The sequence below is a fragment of the Ochotona curzoniae genome, unplaced genomic scaffold, assembly GCF_017591425.1.
Source record: "Ochotona curzoniae isolate NIBS_2020 unplaced genomic scaffold, NIBS_Ocur_1.0 contig_4501, whole genome shotgun sequence".
In the NCBI taxonomy this organism is placed as follows: domain Eukaryota; kingdom Metazoa; phylum Chordata; class Mammalia; order Lagomorpha; family Ochotonidae; genus Ochotona; species Ochotona curzoniae.
The window spans coordinates 2,041,387-2,069,119 of record NW_024466307.1 but is presented as its reverse complement, the minus strand read 5'-3'; the positions used below and the strand labels follow the sequence as shown (position 1 = coordinate 2,069,119).

Below are 27,733 nucleotides of genomic sequence, written 5' to 3'. Positions count from 1 at the left end.
GGAGGCAGGGGTCTTAACTGTTGGGCCCCTCTTCCCCACTCTGAAAAGCCATCCTTTAATTACTTTTATTTAAAAAATATTAATTTATTTATTTGAAAGAGTTCCAGAAAGACACAGCCACAGATCTTGCATCTTCCAGTTTACTCCCCAAATGGCCACAACTGCCAGAGCTGGTCTGGTCTGAAGCCAGGAGTTTTTCTGGGGCTCCCATGTGGCTGCAGGGGACCAAGCGCCTAGGCCACCCTCTGCGGGCTTCCCAGGCAGGTTAGCAGGGAGCTGGGTCAGCAGTGGAGTAGCCGTTCCCGTTGTGCACGTGCACTGAGCCTGCCCTGTGCTCCCTTCCAGCTGGCCTGCTGCTGCGGCTCCGCCGGCTGCTCCCTGTGCTGTGGCTGCTGCCCCAAGATCCGCCAGTCCCGGAGCACGCGCTGCATGTATGCGCTCTACTTCATCCTGGTCGCCGTGCTCTGCTGCGTCATGATGTCGCACACCGTGGCCAACGAGATGCGGCGCCATGTGAGTTGTCCCTGTGTGGTCTCCCTCCTGCTGCCGTTCATGGGCTGGGGCTTGGGGCCTTCCTCTCTTGGAACCTTCTGGAAGCTCCTCCAGGGCTTTCTGAGCCAAGCCAGCCAAAGTATCCGAGGACACCTTGGCTTTCAACCCTGGCGTGGCTGCTCCGGCGATGGTCAGCCTCCTGCACAAGGTGTGCCCAGCCACCTTCACAGCTGTGCTGACTGGGGCTCAGCCTCTTCCCCATCCTCGGTCCTGTCCTCAGAGTGGCCGCCGGCCTTCCAGGTAGCAGCAGTGCTGCTTGTTTGCTGTGGCCCAGCTGGGACCGGGGTGGGGCGGAGATAGGCCGAGAGGCTCCCCCAGGTCATGGGGAGGGGCCGAGGCAGGCACTGGGCTCCTGCGCAGACGCTGGCCAGTCGATGGCTCCAGGAGTGAAAGCTGCACGTGGAGGCAGGTCCAACTTGAGGTACTGGCAGTGACACCTTGGGACTTGACCTGGAGCTCCCCTTCTTCCCACGGTGTCACTCTGTGTCAGCCCAGCATGGGGGCTGCCTGCAGGGAGGTGAGCTTCCTTCTACACCTCCTCACTTAGAGAGCAGACATGGCCATCAGCACTGGAGTGTGACCGTCTGCCTTTGCTGGGGAGAGAGGAGGGCATGGTCCCTAGGGCAGCTTCATCCCCGGAAAGGGGAGGAGAAAACTGGCATTCAAGTGCCTGACAGCCACACACAGCACACAGCACCCAGCACCCAGGAGGAGGGGTCAGAACAGGCCTATAGGAGGCCCTGGCACCCACACACAGACTCAGCACCCAGCACCCAGCACCCAGGAGGAGGGGCAGAGCAGGCCTACAGGAGGCCCTGGCACCCACACACAGACTCAGCACCCAGCACCCAGCACCCAGGAGGAGGGGCAGAGCAGGCCTACAGGAGGCCCTGGCACCCACACACAGACTCAGCACCCAGCACCCAGTACCCAGGAGGAGGGGCAGAGCAGGCCTATAGGAGGCCCTGGCACCCACACACAGACTCAGCACTCAGCACCCAGTACCCAGCACCCAGGAGAAGAGGTCAGAGCAGGCCTATAGGAGGCCCTGGCACCCACACACAGACTCAGCACTCAGCACCCAGCACCCAGGAGTGGGGTCCTGGTGGGTCTACAGGCAGGTCCTCTGTTCCTGAAGGTTGGAGTTCTTTTCTCAGCTTATATAGAAAGAAGCTGGGGAGCAAATGCAGACGTAGTGGAAACTTGAATCATAGCCAAGGGAAAGCGACAGAACACCTCCCCAAAAGGACGTGGGCAGTGGAGTATCTGGCTGGACACTGGCTTCAGGAGAAAGAGCCTGGGCTTTGTAAGTCATGAACATGGAGTGGGGGGCGGGGGGATCCAGCCAACTGGGCTGAGAAAGAGGCACCTGGGTGAGATTTATACACGTTGTGACTTGGTCAGCAGCAATCCTAGCTGCAGCGTCATGCACGAGGCTTCAAATCTGGGACCGTGAGTTGTGACCCCTTCCCTGTGTCTGGACAGAGGAACCAAAGGGCAGCTCCCTGCCTCCTGGGTGTCTGGGCACCATCAAGGTCCAGCTTTGCACTGCTTTGCATAGCCAGCGTGTCAAGTGTGTACACTCAGAGAGCTGTGAGTCGGGGTCCAGGAAGTGGGTGCCCCTCTCCTCTGAGCCCCTGGACCCAGCCTCGCCCTCCAGGGTGCCGATAACCGTGCCGTGGGTGACTCAGATGAGCATTCTCCAAGTTCATGTTGTTTCGAACATTGACCTGGTGCTTGTTTAAGGAGGCCCTTGACACGGGTGCTTGGTGCAGAGTATCTTAAATACAGGGTAATCCACGGTCAGGATAGCAATTCTGTATCCCACCCAGAGTGCCTTAAGCGCTGACTCTTAACCTAGTGAGATGGGGCGGTGGAGGCTGCAGGAGCCAGGCCTGAGAGGCCAGCCGAGAGGGACAGCCAGCTGCCTCCTGCTTAGGCCAGTGCTGCTGTGTCACCCAGCTGACACCCCCAGGCCAGTCTGCTCCTCACGGTGACCCAAGAGAGGTCTGAGAAAGGAGTGCCAGGAGGTGGGAAGGGGTACCTAGAGTTCTGGAGGTCCCCTCAGCCTTCTGGCTCAGGTTTCCCAGTCGCAGAACGTTCTTCCAAATTGGGTAAGCATCGGTTGACGCCAGCTGTGGTCCTGCGGTGGGAAAGCCGAGGAGCGTGGCAGCTTCTGTGGAGTGGCCCTGGCCTCTTGGCAGCTATTATTATTTTTTTTCTTGGAGAAATTATTATTCCTGGGAACCAAGAAACCAAATCTGTAGCCACGCAGATATATAATGTCATACCAGAGCAGAGAGGACTTGGCAGCTAGAGATGTGGTTTTGGATATGATTTTCATAATTTTTAAAGAATATTTACATGTGCTTATTTGGAAGTCAGAATGACAGAGAGAGGAAGAGATGGAGAAACAGATTTTTCCATCTGTTGGTTTACTCCCCAGATAGCCACAATGGCCAAAGCTCAACCAATGCAAAGTCAGGAGCCGGGAGCTTCTTCCAGGTCTCCCCTGTGTGTGCAGGGAGCAAGCACTTGATGTCTAGGCCTGCTAGCACTAAAGACCATGAGACAGGGGATCACAGCCTCTGCTCATGAGGGGTCATCCACTCGGCACCAGACTGCCCATCACTGAAACAATTAATCAGTGAATGTGTTTACTGATGATTGTTGTTATAACCTGTAAGTCATCTCAGGCCTTCAGGTGCCTCTGTAGTTGTTTTCTCATTCTAATTTTCTTAAAAATTATTTATTTGAGAGGGGGAGTTACAGAGAGGGAGAGCGAGAATCAGACAGAGAGAGAGAAAGAGATCTTTCAGCAGTTGTTTCAGTCCACAACAGCTGGGGCTGGGCCAGGCTGAAGTCAGAAGACTCCTCCTGGACTCCTGCATGGGTCCAGGGGTCCAGGCACTTGAGCCGTCCTCTGCTGCTTTCCCAGGTATATTAGCAAGGAGCTGCATGGGAAGTGGAGCAGCTGGGTCTTGAACCAGCACCCATGTAGGATGCCCAGGCTGTAGATTGCCGCTTTGCTAGTATGCCACAAGGCTGGCCCCTGCTGTGCTCAGGATGTGCCTGAGTGTAAGCCCCATGAGGGGGCACCTGCGGGAGGACACTGGGCCTTGTTGTAGCGAAAGCTGACTGAGTATGGGGCATGGGTTGGACATCTCGTTGCATTTTTCCCATCTCAAAATGGAACCATTCTCTGTGCAGGCTGTTCTTGTCCCACCAGGACAAACTGAAAATATTTGATGCCTCATGATTTAAAAACCCATTTTAGGGGCCTACATTTGGGCTGTCAGTTGAGGAGCTGCTGCATCCCGTATCAGCGAGCCTGGGTTCCATCCTGTTTTGCACCAGGTTCTTGCTAACATGTGTCCTGGGGGAAGCAGGTGATGCTTCAGCTGCTGGGGCCCTTTCCGCTGCCCACTGCCCTGCTCTGTGTGCTCTCCCTGGGGCAGCCCACTCCCTCCTGGCCTGGTCACTCCTCCTTGGGGGACACACTCATCCAGAGATGCAGCTTTGTCCTTCACCTGCTCTTTAAGTCCTGCCGGAGTCAGCTCCAGCTGAGTTCGGAGCTCGAGAAGGGTGCGTGAAATAGGCATAGAAAGAGGAAAAGAAATGGACCACTACAATTCCAACATCATTGTGGACTCTGCGAGAAAGCTGTCCGCTTTATTTATACAGAAGCAGTACACGGTTTTCTTTTAGGGCAATTTGACATAGCTTCAAGGGGGGCACGATTTACAACAGTTTGAGGAGTCAGTGAGGAAGGATTCCACATTCCTTGCTTATCTCGGCTTGCCCGCCCCCACCTGCTCTCCTCAAGTCTGGGTTCTATCCTTGGCACACCTGTGACAACCAGACCCCCACCTTGAATTATGTATGGGTTAGTAAGTCTGGGACCTTGGTCTATGGGGATTAGGGGCCATTGGCACTAAAGGCCATTAGGTCTGCAAGCTCACACAGTTTGTTAACTAAACAAGTAAAGCAAGAGTGATGACGGCAGAAAGAATTGCAGTTAGCAATGAGCCATGTTTACTCCATTTAAGTTTCAATGCTATAGTGGGCAAGTGAATGTTTCCAAAGATAATTCTACAAATAGTTTCACCTTAAGACAGGGCATTATCCATTCTGATGTTGCAGCTAAGAATTTCTCAGTAGACAACACATCTTATTCAGTAATTCACTCCTACTACAATTCTTCTACAAGTTATCCATCACTTAATGAGGGAAATACATCAAAAGAGAAAAAACATAAAGATTTAAGACAAAAAGTTTCAAACATTAAATCCCTCTACATCTGCAGGTTCTACGACCTCATAAATGATCAAACAATAATCAAAAGTATATCTGTATGATGTTAGCAAAATCACCCTATATTTCCTCTAGTTAAAAAATTATGAAGGCAGCTAAAGCAACTACATTTTCTATGTTCTAAAGAGTTGCAAGGGCTGGCTAATCTTTAAGGTCACAGTAACTATATTTTTGCCACAGCAGGATAGCCTTTAGGGTCACAGTAGCTATATTTTTTGTCATAGCAGTTTCAGCCGATACTCCCATTACTTCCATTAGTTTGTAAAATTCTTATCAAGCTATCTCTCAGAAAGCATGCTAAATGTTTAGGCCAGATTTTATGGCAATGGGCAGACACTCAATAAGGTGTCTGGAAACAGCATGGGCTTAATTGTACTCCTGTGCACAGTTGAAGGCCCACTCACCAAGACGTTATCAGTAACATTGACTCTTAAGCTCATGTTGGTTGTAAAAGCCATCTCACAGGGGCAAACAATGCCTCAGTAGATTATAAAATTCTTAGTGGGGTGCTTGAGTGTCCATGCGAAAGGTGGTGAAACTGCATCCAGGTGGTTAGAGAGAAATCCGTCAGGCCCTGCCAAACAGCTGGGAGCTCCCCAGGGCCCTGCCAAGCAGGGAGCTGTTCTCTTCACACCTTCATGTTGTTCACACCTGCTGCACGGACCCCAGCAAGTCCAGTGCTGGACTGCGTGCCTTCCCCAGACATGATGGATTTCCAGTCCACCTGGCGGTGATTCGTCCAACCAGGATCGCAGTGCTGTGTGTTGGGTCCCCCTTGGGCTTTGGGGGGTCCTGGGCACCACAGCTGCCTTCAGGCTTCTTGGCCATCCCAGTGGAAACTGGGGTGCTCTCTGCTGCTTGTCTTTCTCTCGGCTAATGCCTGTCCCGAGTTCTTGGGTACTTCATTGCAGCCATCACGGGGGAATACAACTTAGTGGGTGGTCCCCACCTCTCAAGATTTATTTATTTATTTGAAAGGCAGAGAATCATCAAGAAAGAGAGATCTTCTATGTGCTGGTTCACTCCACAAATGTCCTCAGCGGCCAAGATTGGGCCAGGCCCACGCCAAGGGTCTGGAACTCCATCTGGTTCTCCCATGCCAGCGGCAGGAACTCACGTGTGTCCTGGGGCCACCTTCCACTGCTTCCCGACACGTTAGGAAGGAGCTGGTATTGGAGCCGGCACTCGTGTGGGATTCTGGTGTCATAGACGGCAGCTTCACCCACTGCACTGCAACACCTCTCTTAAAAATGGTCTGTCTGAGAGTCAGAGCTGCCATCACTGGTTTACATCCCAGATGCTTGCAATGGCCAACACAGGGCCAGGGCCAGAGCCAAAGCTGGAAACTGGGAGCTCAGGCCAGGCCTCCTGCCAGGGGTCCCCGCCGGGTCCTCCCAGGGTCTTTATTGGCCACAAGCTAGAGTCAGGAGCTTGAGCCCAGGCACCCTGATGTGGCATGTGGGCATCTCCACCACGAGGGAGAAGTGTCCACACCACACCTGAGAGCTACAAGCGCTGCTTGTCCTTCATCTGATGACCTTCCTGGAGCAGAGAGGGTGTCCACCCAGTGAGGCTGAGGAAAGTCCTGGGCGTGAGTGCTAGGGCTGTGGAATGCCGGCTGCAAGGGCCAGGACAGTGTGGTGGTGAGCGTGGGACATGGACAGTGGTGCCCTCATTAAGACGAACTTTGATGACATCGTTGCATCCTGTGAGGGTGGTAGGGCCCTGCGTGGTGTCTTCTGCCCCCCAGGCTTCTGACAGGCACACGATCCCAGCACGGCGGCTGTTTCCCCCAGCCGGTGCGAGCCGGGGCTGGGTGCGCTCGGGGTCAACATTCACTGGATAGTAGTGCAGCCCCTTAGGGAGCACTGGCTTCCCGGTTCCTCACCTCCCATCTGGGAACAGTGGCTAGGGGGAGGAAAAGAGGGGGAAACGAATGGGCTCCCCCACCTGCCTCCTTCCTGTTTAGGCTGCAGAAGCTGAGCTCCTGGCAGAACTGTGAGAACTGTCGTCTGAAGTAGGGAATCAGCAGGAGCCAAAACCCAATATTCTGTTTACTTCTCAGCTTCGCATGGGAAACAGACCCTGCCTTCAGGCCGCGTGAGGTGTGGCCATCTTCGCAGGCCCTCCAGCCTCAACAGCGAGCACTTTGTCTGGGGTCAGGGTGGCGGGCATGCATGCCAGGGTGGACTGTCTGCTTTGCTTCTGAATGTGGCATTTGAGGGCTGCGTGCCGAGACGCATGGTAGGGCCCAGGTGGAATTCTCCATCCTCAGCCAGCTTGTTCTGGCAAGGGTTCTCAGACGAGGTGTGCTATGTGTGTGCACCTTCTTGGCACCACGCTGCTGGGGCTTACCTGTGCCAGGTACATCATGGCTGTGGTACAGGGACAGCGCTGTGGTGTACCAGGTTGGGCCATCTTCAGCACGGACATGCATAGGGGCACTGGTTCGAATCCTGGCTGTCCCAATTCCAATCTAACTCCTTGTTAATGTGCCTCGGAGGGCAACAGAGGATGGTCCAGGTGCTTGGCTGGTGCACCAACATGGCAGACCTGGAGGAAACTCCAGGCTCTTGGCTTTGCCTAGCCCGGTCCTGGCCATTGTGGCCATTTGAGGAGTGAATCCGTGCATTAAAGATCCTACCCCACAGCACTCTCTCTCTCGTTTTATAACTGCCTTTCTTATATAAAATAAATCTTAAAACAACTTAGTGCTGTTGCCCCTGCCAGCTGTAGAACTTAGAGATCCCCACTTTTAACTGCTGTGTAGTTATTTAAGGGGTGCCTACGGGCAGCTGGTGGGTGGAGGGAGGGGCTCGTACCCCCACACCTTCCAGATGGTTTAATCTCTGGCCTGTCTCCCACCCAGACACTGCCCCAGGTGGGAGACAGCAAGAACCCCAGTCCCACTGCCCCCCTCTCCTGTGCCCCTCTCCCTGGGGACTCGCCCTCCCACACACTGAGCCTTGCTGGGCCTGGGGGTGGGGTGGGAGCCAGCTTGTACTCCATTGAACGCATGTGTGCCCTGCTGAGGCCTTTGAGTCTGTGACAGGAACACTGAGGTTTGGGACTCGTCCAGTGATCATGTGCTTGCCCCGGGGAGCTGGAAAAAAGCAAGAAACAATACTTACGTCTGCGGCCTGCGAGAATCCCTCAGCAGTGGCTTCTGCGAGCTGGGGAGCCGCACATGTTGGCTGGTCACCCTCAGGGTGGGTCTGGCTGTGGGAGGAGAGTGGGAGGTTGCCCGGCCCACCCTGAGCTTCTGTCTGCACAGGCTCCTAGCGGCCTACAGGGAGAAGGCACACAGCAGCCTGTGGCTAGAAAGGCCTCTATTGGCCTCGCTGGGAATGGGCCGGAGGGGACAGAGCTGAGCCAGGAACCAGGAAGACCTTGGGAGCCCACAGAAGGCAGGAGCCCCCTCTCCGCCCCCCAAGTCTCCCATGGCTTCATGACTTGCCATCAGCTGCAGCCCACGACTTGCAAGTGGAAAAATCAAAGACAAACCTGAAGGCTTCCAAGAGTTGCTCTCACTTTGAGCCGTGGGGAGAGTCTTGGGCCCCAGCCCTTGTGGCCCAGGACTGGACAGAGAGAACTGCCCTGTGGTGCTATGCGTCCACACAGGCGTGTCACGCATCCAGTGGTTCCTTGCAGCTGTCATTGATCAGCTGACCGGCACGGTGTCGCCATGCTGGCTGGCGTCCATGCTGTCTTTATTGTCCTTCATAATGGCCTCAAATGGGATGAGTGTTGCTGGCCGTTGTACTAGCATGTATGCCTACAGTTATTGTACTCGTGGTTGTTCCTAGGTGTAAACCTCCGTGCCTGGCTTACAAACTGAACCTTATCTGAAGTGTGAACACACGAGGAAGCATGCATCCACAGGGAGTCAGTGCCACTCCCTGTTTCAGATACCCACGGCAGGGCCTGACAGTGCTTCCCACAGGCCAGGGGACCACTGTCCTCTTCACGGAGTGTCCCAGGGTGACCACTTGGTTAAGCAGCCACACTATGTGCTTGTTCCCATGCAGGTGCTGGACATACACGAGCGAGTGTGTGTGACTTGGCATCAGCAGGTGTCATGTTGACATCCCATTGTGTGGGTTGAATCTGTGGTCGCACAGGCTGTGTGTATGACCCTGGTGGGACCTGTCTGTGTTGGAGCCACAGGGAAGCACCTGGAGGGTACTGGGGTCTTCCCCACCCCTCTGGCCCACGACAGGAATGCCTCTGTGGACAGGTGGTCCACAGTCACACAAACCACGGTCCATCTGCAGGCGACTCCGTGCGCTCCGCCAGCTTCGGACCTGCACACTTGGCTATGTCCCTCCTCCCCTGGCCTGCAGTGCCCGTGCCGCAGCCACAGCTCCCTCCCCTAGCACAGGCTCTGCTGTGGTGGTGCCCAAGCGTTGCCCGCAGCATGTTGTGCCAAAGGGCTAGCGAGCCCATGCTCCAGGAAGTCATACACCTGGGTTTACACAAGCAACGCCTTGGGCTGGGGTTTACTGGCTGCTGTGTTAGACCCTGCCATCACAGTGCTTTCTCTCTCTAAGGTGGAGACTACGGGGGCCTAAGCTTTAGGCAAAGGGCACCAGGATTTTTTGAAGAGTGCTGATTAACCCTTCTTGAAATTACTTATTTGGGGCCTAGTGCAGTGGCCTAGCAGCTGAAGTCCTTGCCTTGCACGCGCCGGGATCCCATATGGGCGCCAGTTCTATTCCTGGCAGCCCTGCTTCTCATCCAGCTCTCTGCTTGTGGTCTGGGAAAGCAGCTGAGAATGGCTTAAAGCCTTGGGACTCTGCCCCCACGTGAGAGACCAGAAGAGGCTCCAGGCTCCTGGCTTTGGATCAGCACAGCTCCAGCCATTGTGGCCACTTGGGAAGTGAATCAACGGACAGAAGATCTTCCTCTCTGTCTCTCCTCTCTGTATATCTGACTTTCCAATTAAAAATTAAAATAAGTCTTTAAAAAATTACTTATTTGACAAGCAGGGTGACAGTCACCTCCCAAATGCCTGCCCCATCCAGAGTGGGCCCGGCTGAGGTATTTAGAGAGCTGGGCACTCCAGCGGGGTCTCCCACAGGGTTGGCGGAACAGAAAGAACCCTGAGATCCCGACAAAGTTCAAGTTGGAAGTCAGTGCTGGGAATTGAACCCTGGGCAGCTGGTGTCACTAACCTGTGTCTCAATTGCTATGCCAAGCACCTGCTCATGTACTGTTCTTTCTTTTTCCTTCTTTCTTCTCCTTTTTTTTTTTTTTTTTGAATTGAAGATTACTTAATTGTTTAAAGGCAGTACAGGGTGGAGATGAGGGGTGAGATTAAGATCTTGCATCTGCTTGTTTATTTCCCAAATGGCTGCAGCCCTCAGGCTGGGCTAGGCCATGGCCGGAAGCTGGAGCTTCCACCGTGTTTTCCACGCAGGTGGCAGGGACCCGGCAGGGCTGTCTCCTGGTCGGAATACAGAGCAGCCTGTGTGTGGGAAGGGGTACAGGTGCCCTACACTGCCCTTGTCCCTGGTATTTGAGAGGCTCCAGGGTTCTCCTGAGCCTGGACTGGGAAAGCCCCCACCTGGAGGGAGACACGCTCCCATTGTTCCCAGTTTTGTTCATTTTTCCCCATTTGTCCTTCCTGATGCGGAGCCTCCTAGGATGTGGATGAGTGGGATCCCAGAACCTGCACATCTAGTTCTTCTGGCTTCTTCCTCTGGGCTTGCCTGGCTTGTCTCTGCTGGGATGGAATGCACGCATAATGGGCCTTGCTGATAGCACATTTTCTCAGCACTCTCCAGTAACACGGTGCTGGCCTCCCAGCCTCCTCCTCCACGCTCTGCGGCTGCCAAAAGCCCTCCTTGGTTTACTTGCAGAGTCTGGGAGCCTGGCCAGAGCAGCCAGAGTCCTCCCCTTTAGCTCTTCCCTTACTTATCTGTGTGCCTGGGGCTGAAGGTGTTTGGGGCTCCCAGCCAGCATCTCTCCTGGGTGGGCAGAGTCGTGGGTGTCTCTTTCAAGCTGTCTGTTCTGCACTCAACACAGACTGCTGCAAATACCCTCGTGGATGGAGACACTTGGGTGGTTTTTCCTTCCTTCCTTCCTTCCTTCCTTCCTTCCTTCCTTCCTTCCTTCCTTCCATCCATCCATCCTTCCTTCCATCCTTCCTTCCTTTCTTCCTTCCTTCCTTCCTTCCTTCCTTCCTTCCTTCCTTCCTTCCTTCCTTCCTTCCATTCTCTCTGTTTTAAAGATTTATTTATTTTTATTGGAAAGGCAGATTTACAGATAGAAGGAGAGACAGAGAGAAAGATCTTCCGTTCACTGGTTCACTCCTCCAGTGGCCACAATGGTCGATGCCAAGCCGATCTGAAGCCAGGAGCCAGGAGCTCTTTCCAGGTCCCCATGCGGGTGCAGGGTCCCAAGGCTTTGGTTGAGTGGGTGAAGTGTCAGTGTCCTACCAGCTTCTTCTGAGTGTGAATCAGAGGCCTGACCGCTCCCCTGTGGATCACAGTGTGTAGGATGCCTGGGGTTACTCAACACCTCGCTGTTCATGATGAGGGGTGATCTGGCCTGTTCTCAGGGCACTTTCTGTGGTGTGGTGCAGGCCTCTTTTTTTATTTTTTTGAAAGCCCTATTTGTATTCGAAAGGCAGAGTTACAGAGAAAGGAGGTAAAACAGAATTTTCCACCTGCTGGTTCCCTCCCCAGATGACCATAATAGCCAGAGCTGGGCAGGTCCAGGAGCTTTTTCCAGGTCTCCCATGTGGGCTTAAGATCCCAAGGCCTCTGGCCATCTTCCTCTGTTTTCCCAGGACATAAGAAAGGAGTTGAATGGGAAGTAGAGCAGCTGGGATACAAATTGGTGCCCAAATGGGATGCTGGTGCTTGCAGGCAGGGGATTAGCCAGTTGAGCGGTTATGGCAGCCCTAGGCTTGCCTCATCTTACAGAGAGGGGAGCGGAGCTGGCTCAGGGTAGCAGTAGAGCTGGGATCACAAATCCCTATGAGCTGTTTATCCTTGCCTGATCTTCTGTGGCTTTCAGCTTGAGTGATGTGAATGTTGGGAGCAATCTGAGCTCTTAGAGGCCCATGCAGAGCCAACGCAGACGCTGTGTGTGTGTGTGTGTGTGTGTGTGTGTGTGTGTGTGTGTGCGCACATGCCTGACTCCCTGGCCATGTCCCCGGGTACCCGGAGCCAGACTTGAGGGGCCACACCCTTAGCGGGCATGTCCACTTCCCCCACAGGGCAGGGTCTGTGTGCAATGCCTGTTTTTCTCTTTTCCAAAACTGGACTGGAATTTGGAACAGCAAATATTGAATCAGGGTGAATTCTTCTCCTGGCTGAAACTCTTCCAGCTCCCTCCACGTGGAGTGTGTCTGCCTAAAAATACTCCTGCTGGTCCGAGGCTGCAGGCTGCCAAGTTGCCCAGCAAACGCAAGGGGCGATGCTGGTGTAAGCGGGTGTCAGCCTGCCCCTTGTGGGGACGGGACATACTGGACCACACGCGTTGCCCCTGCATGATCCCAGCGCCTTCTCCCTGCCTGGGACCCTGGCAACTGTTGCCATCCGCCCCCTGCTAGAAACGGGTCCCATGGGAGGCTGGGAGGGCCGCTGGCTTGGGCAAGGCAGGTGTGTTGATGGCAGAGAGGCTGGGCAGGGTGAGAGACCACCCCTAGAGGAGTAGGAAACCCCCAGACTGGGGCTGCTCCCCTAGCACGCAGAAAGCTGGGACAGCATGGGGCTGTTTACCACAAAGCCAGAGAGCAAGAAGGCCGTGAAATCCCACCTCGGAGCTGTGTGTTCTTTTGTAGTCTGCAGTGCCCACGCTCCTGGCCAGCCATGTCCAGGCCAAGGGCTCTCGTCAGTTCAAGGGCAGAGTGTGAGTGGTGGTGGTTATTTTCTGTGTGGGCCTGGAAGTCCTCTGGATCAGATGCAACTTGAAGATCTTGAGGTAAAAGCCAGGAGTTGTCTAAATTGGGAATGACAAGGTGTCTCTAAATGGTGAAGAGCAAGATGTTGTCTGATAGAGAAGGCAGCGCCCCGACCCCGAGAGTCTTGTGATTAGAACCTTTAGGTCAGCTGCACGCTTCCTCACTCACTCTGTTCATTTTAGCAAGGGTTTGTTTTGCAGTCATGACACCTGGCCAGCAGGGAGGTGGGCTGGGAGACTGGGCCCAGTGGGTGTCTGGCATATGCCATCCAGGCCTGGGCTGGGGGTGCAGGTCCCCTGGAGGGAGTGGGCAAAGGGTTAGGAGTTAGTGAGGGAGGAGGAGCTGAGTGTTTCGGGGCTGTCAGTCCCTGGGAGAAGGGTGAGTGCATGTCGGTGCTCCAAGCTTGCTCCAGGCCGACAGACAGCCCAGAGGCCTCACCGCACGCTGGGGCTTCTGATTCAGCTTTACGCCCCAGCAGCTTCATTCCCCTCCCCACCCCAAAGACCTGGCCTACCCCAGGAGCTTCCTCTCGCATCAGAGAGCAGCTCTTTTATCATAAATGTCCTCCATTTAGACACACGTGGCCTATCTAACCCCATACAAGACAGACTGAGCTCAGCACAAAAAGTGACCCCTTGCCTGTCCAGAATCAGGGCTGGAGGAGGCAGCGTGGGCTTGCGGGTGTTCATGTTGGCTGTAGCAGTGCCTGTCTCTGTATGCACCCAGCAATCCCAGCCTGCCAGAATCACTGACAGGGGCTTATGGGAGAAGACGCAGGTGCACCTGCCGGGGTACCCTGCGCAGCCTGTGCCCCTCAGACGGTGTCCTGCAGGGATCTTTCAGATCGCCTCTTGGATAGCACACACATTCTCAAGGTGCCTGGGGGCAGGGGCGTGCATCTCGCGGTCTGGGGATCTTACCCTGCGGATCCCTGATCACAGAAACCCAGGAGGACGCCCGTGTTGCCGCCCCGTCTTGCCCAGGTGTAAGATCTGCAGGCTCATGGATTTGACCTCTCCTGCTCGCAGCGTTTGTGGCCGATTGTGGGCCCGGAGCTGCAGCCTTAGGCACTTTAGCCAGATGTCCACACAGATGCTGTGAGGGACTAGGGCTGGGCCCTATGGGGCCGGAAGCCTCTGGAGGTGAAGGCCAGTCGAATTCTCCTCGTGTGCAGGCGTCTCTGTTTGTGGGAATCCTCGCTGCCTCTGTGGTCACTGAACCTCTGTCCTGCATGGATTCTGCCCCCACGCCATGCTGAAGTCTGCAGGTTCTGTTCCTCATGTGCATAGCAGCTGTCGTGTGATTTTTATAACTTCCTTGCTGTTCTGAAGGGGGCCCAGCTTTATCTTGACAAGAAGCAGTTTCACCTGCACACATCGGAAAGCCAGGCACATGGCCACCGTGGCCTGCAGCAGGGAGAGGTCAGGACCATTGCTCACCTCAACTTCTACCCAAGAGGGAAGCAGGTGGTGGGGGAGAGAAGGAATCTTCCATTCTCTGATTCACTCCCCAGAAGGCTATAACATCTTTGGAGCTAGCCAGTCTAAAGTCAGGAACCAGGAGCTTCTTCCAGGTCTCCCACGCAGGTGCAGGGTCTCAAGGCTTTGGTCTGTCCTCAACTAGCACTAGGCTACTGCGCTGGGCCCGTATTTTGTCTTTTAGGCTTGGATGTTAGTGGTGGGATTGGGATGGGAACTGTTCTTGCCTGGGAAACATTTCAGGCTGTTGATCCATTTCCAGGTCGAGTCCCACACGCACATCGACAACAGTATGGAGTCCACATGCCACATGGAGGTTACAAGGCACGAGGTTCTGTGTACCCCTGAGGGAAAGCTCCCTGTGCCTTATTGATAGTCGGAGGGAAAGGCACTGTGCCATGTCGCTGCTGTGCTGTGAGCAGACTGGGCTGTCAGGGTCGGCGGATGTTAATGGCGTGCGGGTTGCTGTGAACGCTTGCTGTGGGGTGGGGGTCCTCGGGGAGTACTGGGATTGCAGAGAGAGGAGAAGGAGCTGTGCGATGCCTGCATCTCTCTCCTTCCTCTCTTCCTGGGAGGCCAGGCTGATGCTGGCCACCTGCCCGGGGCTGGGAGCCTCACGCCTCTCAGGTAGGGGCATCTCCTGGGAGCTTTGGAGAAGGCAGGAGAGAAAGCCTGGCTGGCTGCTGTCGGCCCGCGGGTGTGGGCGGGGTCTGTTGAGGGATGCGCAGGGCTGCAGCCTCCGAGAGCCTGACTGCCGCTGGAGCAGGAGCCGAAGGGGGCAGAGCAGCGAGACCTGGAGAACCTACAGCCTGGCTGAGGAAGTAGGGAGTGGCAAGCTGCCCATCTCGGGGACAGGAGAGCATAGAGCTGACCGTTCCCTCAGGGCAGGGGAGCCGTGTGTGGTGGGCACAGCCACAGGAGGAGTGGAAGTCTCCCTGGAGGCGTTGTGGAGATCGTCCAGGCTGCCCCTCCTATCGCAGGTCCATCAGAGTGGCAGAGGGACTTTTATTCCAGAGATCTTTTAGGCCAACAAAGACCCCTTGGTGCCCGACTTGCCGGGGCCCAGCTCCAGGGCTGCTGCAGCCAGGGCTCAGGCCAGGCCTGGAGTCATTGCAGCCTCTGCTGACACTATGAAGAAAAGTCGGGGAGGCGAGCAGGGCCGTGCTGCAGGGTCGGGGCCTCTGCACGGAGCGTGTGTCAGGAAGCTGTGAAAGCAGAAGAACAAAGGAAGTCCCGGGGACGGAGGGGTGTGGGGCTCTCAGACACTTGCCAGGGGAAGTCGCCAGCCAGAAGTGTGCCCTGCCAGCCTGGGAAAACCTCAGACATCAGGTCTTGGCTTTTGTCATCCAGTGGCCTGTAGCCTGGTCAGTGTGTGTGTGTCTGTCTGGCTCAGCTTGAGACTGTGGGCCTGGGACTTGGGGTTGACACTGCCCTGAGTCAGGACCTTGGGATTCTAGTTGTGGGCTGTCTGTGGAGAGGAGGTGAGCTCTCTCTCGGGAGCCATCTGTGGGTGTTGTGGTTTGACCTCAGCCCAGATCCCCACATGCAAGCGTTTACATCTGAAGTTCCAGATTAATGGGAAGTTGGCAGAGTCAAGGCAGACTTGACCTAGCTGTGGGGCTGGTGATTCGTGAAAGGGGTTTCCCATGGGAGGCCGTGTCCACTGGACAGTTGATCCTGCAAACCAGGCGTACTCCCTGTATCTCTCCCTGCTTGCTGGCTCACCACTGCTCATCCACCGTCCTGCGGCCTTGTCAGGGATGTGAGCTTCCAGACTGTGCTGGAATAAACCTCCATTCTCCATCTTTGGGATTTTTGTGAAAGAGTTGCACAGATTCTTTTATTTAGATAGTTATTTGGAAGGCACAGCAAGAGGTAAGGAGGCCATGAAAGGAAGGTCTCGCATTCCGCAAATGCCAGTGACAGTCTGTGTTGGGCCGGGCCAAAGCAAGGAGCCAGGGCCTCCATCCAGGTCTCCCACGTGGATGGCAGGAACTTCGGTCTGTAACCTCCCGTGGCGTTGGTGGGAAGCTGGATCAGAGGTGCGAAGGGAGCGGGTGACAGCTGAGTGACAAGGTTTGGGCTGTGTGCTGTCCAGTTAAAGGAGACCCTGGGAGATTCAAGTCTTCGGAAGACAGGTTTGTGGCCTCTGTCACATGATTGAGTCCGCCACAGGCTTTGTCTCACGGGCCAAGCCAGCAGCCAGTCACAGAGTCTCCTTGCCCCTCTGTCCCCAGATCCCCTTTTTTGAGGACATCTGCAAGGGCATCCGGGCCGGCGACAAGTGCGAGCTGCTGGTGGGGTACTCGGCGGTGTACCGCGTCTGCTTCGGCATGGCCTGCTTCTTCTTCGTCTTCTGCCTCCTGACCTTGAAAATCAACAATAGCAAGAGCTGCCGGGCCCACATTCACAATGGGTAGGGCCCGGGGCCCTTCTCGCCTCGTCTCTGCCGGTGAAGTTGCCAGCCTTGGCTTGGGCGAGGATGACCATCTGGGCACACCTGAGGGTCAGGCTCCTGTGCGTGATACCTGTGACCGGAGCCAGAGCTGCCTTCCCGGCCCCTGCAGAGAGGCGAAGCTTACGGGGTGGCGGGCTGCCCTGTCCATGTGGGAGACACGGGAGTCCTTTCCAGAATCCCATGAAAATGTGTTTCCTCCTTGTCTCTCTCCTCTCCAGCTTTTGGTTCTTCAAGCTCCTGCTGCTGGGGGCCATGTGCTCGGGGGCCTTCTTCATTCCGGACCAGGAGACCTTTCTCAATGGTATGGACTGAGGATCCGGGGTACATAGGCACTGTGCTTTGTCAGTGTTCTGCGAGCTGATCCGGGTGACCTGGGATACCTGAGAGCAGCGGTTCTCTTGTGGCTTGTTCAAGAATCCCTGCATTACCCACCCATCCTCTGCCCTCCCTTCCTCTCCCTGGGCTGTTCCTTCCTCTCTGGCCCCAGAGTCCAGGTTGTGGAGCCGAGGGAAGGAAGGTGCTCCCTGCAGGCGTGCGGCCCCTGCCAGGTGCTCCGTAAGGGTGTTCGATCCACGCCGTGCTGTTCCTAATGTGCTGTCCAGTGGCTGCAATTCCCCAGAGCTGCATCCCTGTGGCAGAGGGTCCTCTGAGAACAAGAAGAGCAGCTTAAGTCAGCTGAGCCGCCAGGCAGTGCTATAAGCAGGCTGAGCCATCCTCCATGGAGTAGCCACAGTCCCTCCCTTGCAAATTTGTGGTAGAGCCAGGAGTTGCCTGGAACCCCTGTCCCCCACAAGCCTGAAGCCCTTTTTCTCATCAGACTTGAGTCTCCTCCTTCGCTCGTATGATTCCAAACCTGGCCTCATCTTGTAGGCAGCATGCAGTTTTAGACTCCCCAGTGAGGTCAGGGCATCGGAGCCTCTGGCCTGGTGCAGCCGACAGCCCGTGTCTATTCCCTTCCCAGCCCTGTCTGTCTTCCCTTGGCCTGAGGCTTGGTCAGCTGGTCCATACCTGAGCCTTCCTCACTGGTAGGACAGAGAGCACATCTCCAGTATGTGTCCCCCACTACATGGACAGAGCCATGGGTGCTCAGCGACAAGCTACGCTGAGTACTCATGACCATTCTTGGATGGGTCTCTTGCAGCCTGGCGCTATGTTGGAGCCGTTGGAGCCTTCATCTTCATCTTCATCCAGCTCCTCCTGATCGTGGAGTTTGCACACAAGTGGAATAAGAACTGGTACGTGCCTCTGATGCCGACGGGCAGCCGGGGATGCACCCGGTGGGCACTGCTCCTCGGCCGATGGCCTATCCCTCCCCCCCGCCCCCCCGCATGAACTGTCTTTATGCTTTTTCCTGTTCTCCTCCTCTGCCCTTGTGTTTGGTTGCTGAGTCAGCCAGTGCTGAGTGAGCCATGCTCAGTCACATGCCAGCACCTGGCTATCCAGTTTGGTTTTCTGGAATTCTTTTAAAAATTCATGTATTTATTTGGAAGGTAGGGTAAAAAGTTCTTCTACCCACTGGTTCATTCCCCAATGGCTGCAATGGCTGAAGCTGAGCCAGATTTAGGCCAGGAGTTTCTTATGAGTCTCCCACGAGTGTGCAGGGCCCAAGGACTTGAGCCGTCTTCTGCTGCTGCCCCAGGCCATTAGCTCAAAGCTGGATCAGAAGTGGAACAGTTGGGTATGTGACAGTTAAACATATTAACCATGGGATCGGGCCCCCTCTCTCCCTGTGTGTGTTCAGGAGGGGGCTGGTATTTGGGTGCCGTGTTGAAGCCACTGCTTAGAACACCTGCATTTTTTGTTGGGAGTCCCTAGTTCAAGCTCTGGGTCCTCAGCCTCCAGTCCAACTCCCTGCTGATTCAGTTGGGAAAGCAGTGAAAGATGCCCCAAGTTGCATGGGCTCTTGTATCTAAACGAGAGACCCAGAGGAAGCTCCTTGCTCCTGGCTTCAGCCTGGCCAAGTCTCAGCCATTGCCATTTGCCATTTGTTTCCCTGTGTCCTTCCATCTGTTCTCTGTATCTGTGTCTTCCAAATAAATAAAACAAATATTTATATATAAAAGCATTCAAGATGAAATGAGATATAATTGCAGTTGAGGGGGATGGTTGAGTAAAAAAAAAAATGTTATTCGTTTTGTTACTGGGAAATACCACCTAGTGAAATGTTCCCAGCACTGTGAGTCACCCCACGGCAGCTCTGGGGCTTCCTGCGGCTTTACAAAGTCATGGCTCCAAGCGTGCGTGGTGCTGCCATGCTGGGCGCTGCGTGCTGAGTCACCCCCAGCTGCACGCTGTGGGAAGCACATGGTTTACGCTGTGGTCTCCCCAGGGTCCAGTTCAAGGTAGCCGAGGACTCTGGAGTGGGCTGCTGTGGCTCGCTGTGGCCACGTTTCCTCAGCTGTGCAGAACTCCGGCCCACAGGCTGCACGTGCGTTTTTGTTGACGCAATGCCACTCGTTTCCATAATAGCCCTTAGCGTGACTTGACTGTGAAATCCTCCTACGATGTTTGCAAATGTCCTGCAAGCAGGGGACTCCAGGGTGAAATGGCTGCAGCTCCTGCTTCACCCACTGGAGAACGCCTTCTCCTGAGAACGTGGGTGCTTCCTCACCCACAGGTTTGTGTCCAGGTGGACTCGGAAGCCGCCTTCAGGGTCGGTCAGTGCCAGCTGCTAGCAAGTATTTTGAAAGCATCTGCTTGCTTGAAAACTTTCTAGGGCCTGGCGCAATGGCTCAGTAGGTAATCCTCACCTTGCATCTGCAAGGATCGCATTTGGGCACTGGTTCATGTCCTGGCTGCTCCACTTCCCATCCAGCTCCCTCCCTGCTTGTGGCCTGGGAAAGCAGTAGCAGATGGCCCCAAGCCTTGGGACCCTGCACCTGCGTGGGAGACTCAGAAGAAGCTCCTAGCTTTGGATTGGTTGTGGCCGGGTCTGTGCTAGGCTGAAGTCAAGAGCCTGAAACTTCCCCCTCTGCTGCTTTCCCAGGCTCATCAGCAGGGAGCCAGATCGCAAGTGGAGCAGCTGGGACTTGAACCCAGATCTCATGTGGAGTGTCAGTATTGTAGGCAGTGGTTTAACCCGCTGAGCTGCAGAGCCCTTAGCTTTGAATTTTAAGTGACTCCCTAGGAGGGTCCTGGGGTGTCTGGAAATGGGCAGGAGTGAGATCTAACCTGTGTTCTAAGTCAAGGAAAGGTGAGAGGTGGGGAGAGGCCCCAGGATTGGGGCAGGTGCTGAGTTTGAGAGGCTGAGTCCCACCTGCGTGGAGGCCATGAACACCCCACGGGGTTTTAGATGTCTGGGCTCCAGGGGAGAGGTTGGCCATGAAGATGTGATGTGAATTGATTCCGTAACAGGAATGATGGCATGAGAAGCGGTGGGCGGCCCTTCCCGCTCTGTGTGCGGTTCTGTCTCTCTGCCGTCAGTGGTTACTGGGCTGGAGACGATTTTCCCCCTGAACCTTATCATCTTCCATTTTCTTCTTGTGGCTGTGGAGTGCCAGCTGGGCTGATGGGTTGCATGCCCAGGGTACCCTCATTCCACTGCGTCCCCGTGTTTCTGGTCCCTGGCCATCACCAGATGCTCCTGCAGGGCTGCCTGCACCTTCCCCCAGGAGTGGGCACATCTGGTGAGCTGCCATCCCCAGGGAGCATTGGGAGGAGGTGCCGCTCTGTTGTTCTGCCACCTCCCATGGGCATCGGGGGGCATCTCCTGCACTTGGAACACTTCCCAAGCGTGTATGCTGCCATCTGGTCCCTGTGCTTCTGTAAGCTGCTACGCACAGCACTCCCTTCAGTTTTGCTGAGGGCTCGGGTCTGCCTGTAGGTGTTCTGCCCTCCCTAACAAAGGGTCAGGCATCTGCCAGAGGAGTTGCCAACAGCACCAGGAGGCGCAGACTGGGACTCCTCAGGCTTGGCACTTTGTAGAGAACCTCAGCCAAGAGCCCCGCTTATTAAAGTTGTGGCTGACCTCTCACCCTTTGTCCCACAATGACCTCAGAAGGAAACTCAGAGGTCCCACATGGGTGCAGGAGCCCAGCTACTTGCACCGTCACCTACTGCCTCCCAGATCTGTGGGAATCCAACCCAGGCACTTTGTGTGGAAGGTGGGAGTTCTAAGGAGCCTGTTCCCAGGAGCCGCTTGTGCAGTCCACACCTGTCAGTGTGGCTCCTGGCCAGCATGGGAAAGCCGCAGTGGAGCCACCTGGTGATGGGTTAGGCTCTTGAGCCAACAGGTAGGGGTGTCGGAGTGTCCACAGGAAATCCCAGGTTTGGTCAGGTCCAAGAGTGTCATGAAATGACCAGGACCTTCTAGCTCTGCAGCAGAAGCTGTGACAATGAGTGCCCCGGGCAGTGTGGACTCGTTGGTGCAGGGCTGGCGGCCTCACTCACCTGTCTTTCTTCCCCCAGGACCGCGGGCACAGCCAGCAACAAGCTGTGGTACGCCTCACTGGCCCTGGTGACTCTGATCATGTACTCTGTGGCCGCCGGAGGCTTGATCCTGATGGCGGTGTTCTACACGCAGAAGGACAGCTGCATGGAAAACAAGATCTTCCTGGGTGTCAACGGAGGCCTCTGCGTGCTCATTTCCCTCGTAGCCATCTCGCCCTGTGTGCAAAACCGTAAGCAGGCGGGTTCCTTCTCTATCCCTTTATTTCCCCCCCCCCCCAATGTATTTATCTGAAAGGCAGAGATACAAAGACACACGGAGAGGGAGATGTTCCGTCTGCTGGTTCACTCCCCAAATGGCAGCAATGGGGATGGGAAGCCGCTAGGCCCAGCCTAAGTCAGGAGTCTCCCAGGTGAGTGCAGAGGTCCATGCCTCAGCCACCTTCCACTGCTCTCCCCGGTGCACTCGCAGGAGCTGGGTTGAAAGTAGAGTAGCTGGGACTTGTGCTGTGCCTGCAGGGCAGCTCAGCCAGCTATGCAGCTACTCCAGCCCCAATGTCCATATTTCTTGAGGTCTCTTTGGGCAAACACAGTGTTTGTTTTGTTTGTTTTCTGGAAAGTAGGCCTACTCCTTGGTTTGCCTTGCATGTGGCAACAACAGCACTGGTGGGGCTCCAGTCTCCTTTTCCTGTCCCTTACCAGGGCTGGATGTGACAGCCATGCTTGCCTGGAGGGACTTGGAGGAAGGAAGAAGGAGCCCAGGGAGGCAGGCGTTGCCATCACAGAGGCTGCAGCCGGGTGCCTTTCCCCGGGGAGCGCCCCGAGTGTACGAGGTGTACGGTTTATGAGCTTGCCCGTCGTGTCAGTGTGAGGCTTGGCTAACAGGGCTCCAGGGGCAGCTGTGCCTTGGGTCATCTTCCTCCCATCCTGGGGCTTGCAAAGAGGATTCATTCCAGCTCGGCCCGTGCTCCTCTTCCCCTGAGTTCCTCGCAGCGACATTGACACTGCCAAGACCCTGGCCTTGCTCATACTGTTTAGGAGCGGTCAGAACTACAGACTCCCCACGGGAGGAGTCCCGCTCTCCTGGCGTTGGAAGTGCAGGTGGCATTCAGGTTTCTAAATAGATGGAAAGTGCGGCAAGTCTGTGGCCCCCCTGATTTCTTTCTGAAGTAATGATTTAAAAAGGCACCTAGCAGGTGCTCCCTCTGTGGCTCCAGCATCCCATAAAGGGCATCAGTTCAAGTCCAGCTGCTCCACTTCCCACCAAGCTCCCTACTAATGGTCCAGGAAAGCCTCCCACGTGGGAGGCTCAGATGACGCTCCTGGCTCCTGGCTTCAGATCAGCCCAATTCTGGCCATTAAGATCATATGGGGGAGTAAACCAGCAGATGGAAGCTCTCTCTTTTCATCCTTCTCTCTGTTAACTCTGACGTTCAAATAAAATAAATAAAACGTTCTTAAAAAACAATCGTGAGCAAATCATGTAGGCTTCAAGTCTGTTGTTAAAACTGGTAGTGCTATTCTCCCATTCCCTTTAAATTGTCAGTTTAGAATTTCCCAAAACAAACTACTGGTATTCAGACTAAAATGTCCTATATTAAATTCTCCCTTTTTTAGTTTTTATTCATTTATGTTTTAATATTGGAAAGGCAGATTTACAGAAAGACAACAAAAGATTTTCCATCTGCTGGTTCACTCCACAGATGGCCACAATGACCAAAGCTGAGCCTGTCCGAAGCCAGGAGCCAGGAACCTCTTGCAGGTCTTCCCAGGGCTTTGGGCCGTCCTCGACTGCTTTCCCAGGCCACAAGCAGGGAGCTGGATGGGAAGTGGAGCAGCTGGGATTAGAACCGGCACCCAGATGGTATCCCGGTGCTTGAAGGGGGAGGATTAGGCAATTGAGCCATTGTGCCGGGTCCTAAATTCTCTCTTTAGAAATAGAGCTAATACCCAGAAATATTTAATTTGCTGCCATTAGTTGCTAACGTAAATTCTCAGTCCCCATGCCACTCTAGTTACTTATTAATTTAATAATAATCCTGGAAACAAATCTGACTTAAGGGAAGACTGGGTGAAATGGCAACCTTTACTGTCAACAGGAATTTCAACAAAACGTTTTGACCGAAGGAGAGAGTGGCTCCCCATCCGAGGCTCTGGGGTCGGGTGTCCAGCTAGTGGGAGAATACTGTGGCTTTAAAAGTCCCCCTGGCAGAGTGTGGAGCCTGGACACTACTGTTTGAGCCTGCACCACACTGGCGTATACCCAGGACTCCCAAGGATTGTCTTGTCCCTGACCCTGCCATGGGTGGGTGGTGTCTGGTGGCCTGTGGAATTTAGAGTGTGGGCTCCGTGAGGTCCGTCTGACTGACCACAGTCACAAGCAGTGAGGAAACTCTTTGCCTGACCTTGGGACCCAAGAGCTTATGGGCAGGTTGGGTGTTGAACTTGGTGGTTAAGGGATTTGCATCCCATATCAGTTTACTGGGCTCAGTCTGGCTCCTCACTGCAGCTGTGAAACTGGGACGTGCTTCTGGAAAGATTGATTTAAAATGTATTTATTTGGAAGGCAGCATTATATGTAGAGAGGGAGAGACAAAGAGAAAGAGATCTTCCAGCCGCTGATTCACTCCCCAGATGGCCAGAACAGCCAAGATTGGTCCAGGCTGAAACCAAGAAACTGGACTTTCTTCTGGATCTCCTAGGTTGATGCAGGGAACCAAGGCTTAGGCCGTCATCTGCAGCCTTCCCAGACCAGCAAGGGGCTGGATTGGAAATGGAACTGCCAGGACTTGAACCAGGATCCATATGGGATGCCAGTGCTACAGGTGGAAGTGTAACGCTGTGCCGTGGTGCCAGGCCCTTTGTTTTCGTTTAGTCTGAATAACGTGTTGTGCCCCCATTCCCTTTTCTCTAGAGGAGGAATATGATCCGGGAGGGTGGGGTTCCTTCCGTGTTTGAGGGCTTGCACTGGCACCGGTGCCAGCTACCCGTTGCCGTTTCAAGCCTGCTCCGCTGTGTCCATCACCCTCCAGGACAGCCGCACTCGGGGCTGCTGCAGTCGGGCCTCATCAGCTGCTACGTCACTTACCTCACCTTCTCGGCGCTGACCAGCAAGCCCGTGGAAGTCGGTAAGCTGGCCGGCAGGAAGGTCTGTGGGGTGACCCGTGCCCTTCGCGGGGGAAGTGGTTGTGTTTGCAATGCCAGGGCTGCCTTCAGTTAGGCGGCAGGCTCCCTCGAGCAGTGCTCAGCGATCACACCTGGGCTGTGAGAGCAGGGACTCCCTCCTGGCCCTACGGCTGCATGTCAGATGGCCCCGGGGTGGCTGGCTGAGTCTCCTTTAGGACTAGTCTGCGCGCTGCTCAGTGGATGCAAGAAGTCCTGTTTGGCTTTGGGAGGCTGGTTTCTTGTTCATTATCTGAAGGGCAGAGATGTTCTTGCATGCTGGTTTGTTCCATAAAAGTCTACAACAGCTGGCACTGGACCAGGCTCAGGTCAGGAGCCTAGAACTCCACCCAGGTCTCCCGCACACAGGGCAGGAACCCGAGGTCCTGAGTCGTCATCCCCTCTCCCTTCCGTCCTCAGCCCTGGGCTGCATTCAGATGTGGGAGCCCCAAGCAGCATCTTTTTTTTTTTCCTTTAAGATGCATTTTTTTATTTGTCTGAAAAGCGGAGTTATAAAAGGACAGAGAGAGAGAGATCTTCCATCCACTGGTTTTCTCCCTACCCTACTGTGGCCAGGGATAAGCCAGGCAGAGACCAGGAGCCAGGAACTCCATCTGGGTCTCCCATGTGGGTGGCAGGGACCCAGGCATTTGGGCAGTTTCCTGCTATTTTCTCAGGCACATTAGCAGGGAGCTGGGTCAGAAGTGGAATAGCCGAGACTCAAACCAGGGCTTGTGGGGATGCTGGCATTACGGGGACAGCTCGATCCTCTGGGCCATAACACCAGCACCGTCTTAACCACTGTGCCTTCTTTGTCTTGAGAGGGTTGTCCTTCTGACTGCTACAGGAAAGTAGGGGTTGCAAGGAGGCTGGATCTGAACTCTGCCCAGCAGGGCCAGCTGTGTGACCTCCAATGGCCAGGGCTAAGCATCAGTAATGTTAGTAGTTCAGACTGCCGAAGGCAGGGAGAGCCTCCTGAGCTGAGCCGCCTGGTTCTGCTCTTTCAGAACTGGACACTGCTGCTTGCCTTCTCCGCCCAAGTGCTTCCTCTTTAAAATAAGAGTTTTGATTATTACTGGAATATGATAATTGAATGACAAGCTTCCTGTTTGCTTTGTAGAATTCTGCAAGAACATGGTGTGTGGGTATGGCTTAGAACATTTCTTGGCACACAATTAGCTGTTATTCTAGAGTAGCTCTAATAACTACTTAAAAGGGTTCTTTTTAAAAGGATTTATTTGTTTACTTGAAAGGCAGAATGATAGAGGGAGGGAGGGAAAGCTCCCATCTGGTGCACTTGCCAAATGGCTGCAACAGCCGGGGTGGAGCTGGCTGACCCCAGGAGCTCCGTCCTGGTCTCCCACCTGGGTCATCGCCTGTTTCCCAGGAGCCGATCAAAAGTGGAGCAGCGGGGACTGGAGCCACACGTAGCTATGGGATGCAGTGTGATTCAAGGCTGGCTACTCCCCTATGCCAGCCTTAAGGGATGTTAAAAACACAATTATGTCTTAAGGTATAATAATTTACCTATAAGCTTTGTCATGTAAAAGACCAGATCTCACTATCGCATCATCTTTATGGTTGGTATGTTACTGATAAGTATACACACATACACAACATAAGCATTTGTAAATCTGTGTATGTTTAATCTTGCACAAATCAAGCTAGGTAAGTGTTGTCTCAAACAGAAAACTGAAGCTATGTCTGTGTTTTAAATTTTTTTTTAAGATTTCATTTTTGTTTGGAAGGCAGAGTTACAGAGAGGAGAGACAGAGAGGTCTTCCATCCTCTAGTTTGCTCCCCAAATGGCTGCAATAGTCGCAGCTTGGCCAGTCTGAAGCCAGGAACCAGGAGCCCCTGCCAGGTCTCCCACGTGAGTGCAGGAGCCCAAGGACTTGGACCATCCTCCACTGCTTTCCCAGGCGCGTTAGCAGGGAGCTGGAAAAGGAGTGGAGCAGCCAGGCTTGAATCAGTGCTCAGGGCTTAGTCCACTACAGCATGGATCCAGACCACAAAAGCAGTGATGGGGCCAGCACTGTGGCTCGATAGTCTAATCCTCTACCTGCAAGTGCTGGCATCCCATATGGGCACCAGTTCACATCCTGGCTGCTCCACTTCTGACCCAGTGGCCTGTGGCCTGGGAAATTAGCAGAAGGAGGCCCAAGTCCTCCAGCCCCTGCAACCCCATGGGAGACCTGGAGGAGGCTCCAGGCTCTAGGCTTCAAATGGGCTCAGCTTCAACTGTTGTGGTGTTCTAGGGAGTGAACCAGTGGATAGCAGATCTCTTTCTCTCTGTAAACCTCCCTTTCAAGTAAAACTGAATAGATGTATTATTTTTTTTTTTAGGAAGCAGCAGTAAGTTAGGAAGTGACAGCTTTTCACACACCGTGGTGTTCTGCAGCTGTTTGCTGAGGGTGACCATGTTGGCAGTCTTACGTTAAATCTGCCCTACATTCACGCTTAGAAACAACTCCCTGAGGATCACCCTGATGGACCCCTGCACACCGTCCCCGGGTGGGACGATGTCACCTGTGTCCCCCGAGATGGGCACGGCTACCAGGGCCCTCACGGAGGGAGAGCCGAGGAGACGGGCCCAGAGACTTTCTGTGCTGGCTTCCTCCCTGCTCGAACTAAGTGGGGTTTTTGTTCAAAAGTTTTCTTCCTTTAATCACCTTTTTAATCACTGAAAACAGAATCTCAGGTGCTCCTACCTCAACAGAGTGCTTGTACCGTGCGTGAGTTCCTAGGACACTCTGTTCTGGCTGAAAGCACTCTGCAGACCAATGCCCGCTCAGGTGCTGGCCTTTCTAGTGCACATCCCTGTGGTCAGCTCCTGGCTGCACACACGTGCCCTCTGCTGGGTGGCCTTGTCATTGCACATCCCCTGTCTCCGGTGTGATTGCCCGTCAGACCCGACTCGGGTGTGGTGAGTGAAGACTGCTTGCTAGAAGGGAAATTGCAGCTGACAGTAGCAACACAGAAGCCTCTCTGTGGAGCCTAGCAGGTTTTAAAAACATTTATTTATTCAAAAGGCAGAGGCCTGTTTCCTCAGCTCCTGGTATGTGGTCACAACAGCTGGAGTTGCCCCAGGCAAGAGCCAGGAGCCAGGAGCCAGGAGCTCGATTCGGGTCTCCAACATGGGTGGCAGGGACCCAAGGACTTGGGTGTCCTCACCGCTTTCTCAGTTGCAGTTTTAGGGAGCTGCATTGAAGTAGGCTTGAACTGGGGCTCACATAGGTACTGCCATTGCAGGCAGCAGCTTGACCCTCTGAGCTACAACACAGGCCCCAACCTCACAACTTCAAAAAGGAAAAAACCTAGACCAACCCCCTGCCACCACCGAGTGGGTCCCGTGCTACAGCCTGGGAAAGTCAGAGGTCCCGACCTGGCACCTGTGCTGGGAGGCCACCACTGGGCCTGTGTCCCTGCTGGGCACGCTGGCCCCTCTGTGGGTGTGGGTGACTGGTCGCT

At 54.6% G+C, this 27,733-nt stretch overlaps 1 protein-coding gene across 1 annotated transcript in view; it reads left to right on the top strand.

Moving 5' to 3' along the window:
• The window catches only part of SERINC5 (serine incorporator 5), a 58,872-nt gene that overhangs the window by 24,082 nt on the left and 7,057 nt on the right, over positions 1–27,733 (top strand). Inside the window, exons 2-7 of the mRNA XM_040985858.1 lie at positions 346–513; positions 16,494–16,672; positions 16,933–17,015; positions 17,856–17,949; positions 21,122–21,333; positions 24,133–24,228. Coding sequence (XP_040841792.1) covers positions 346–513; positions 16,494–16,672; positions 16,933–17,015; positions 17,856–17,949; positions 21,122–21,333; positions 24,133–24,228 — 832 coding nt within the window. The remainder of the gene's footprint in view (positions 1–345; positions 514–16,493; positions 16,673–16,932; positions 17,016–17,855; positions 17,950–21,121; positions 21,334–24,132; positions 24,229–27,733) is intronic.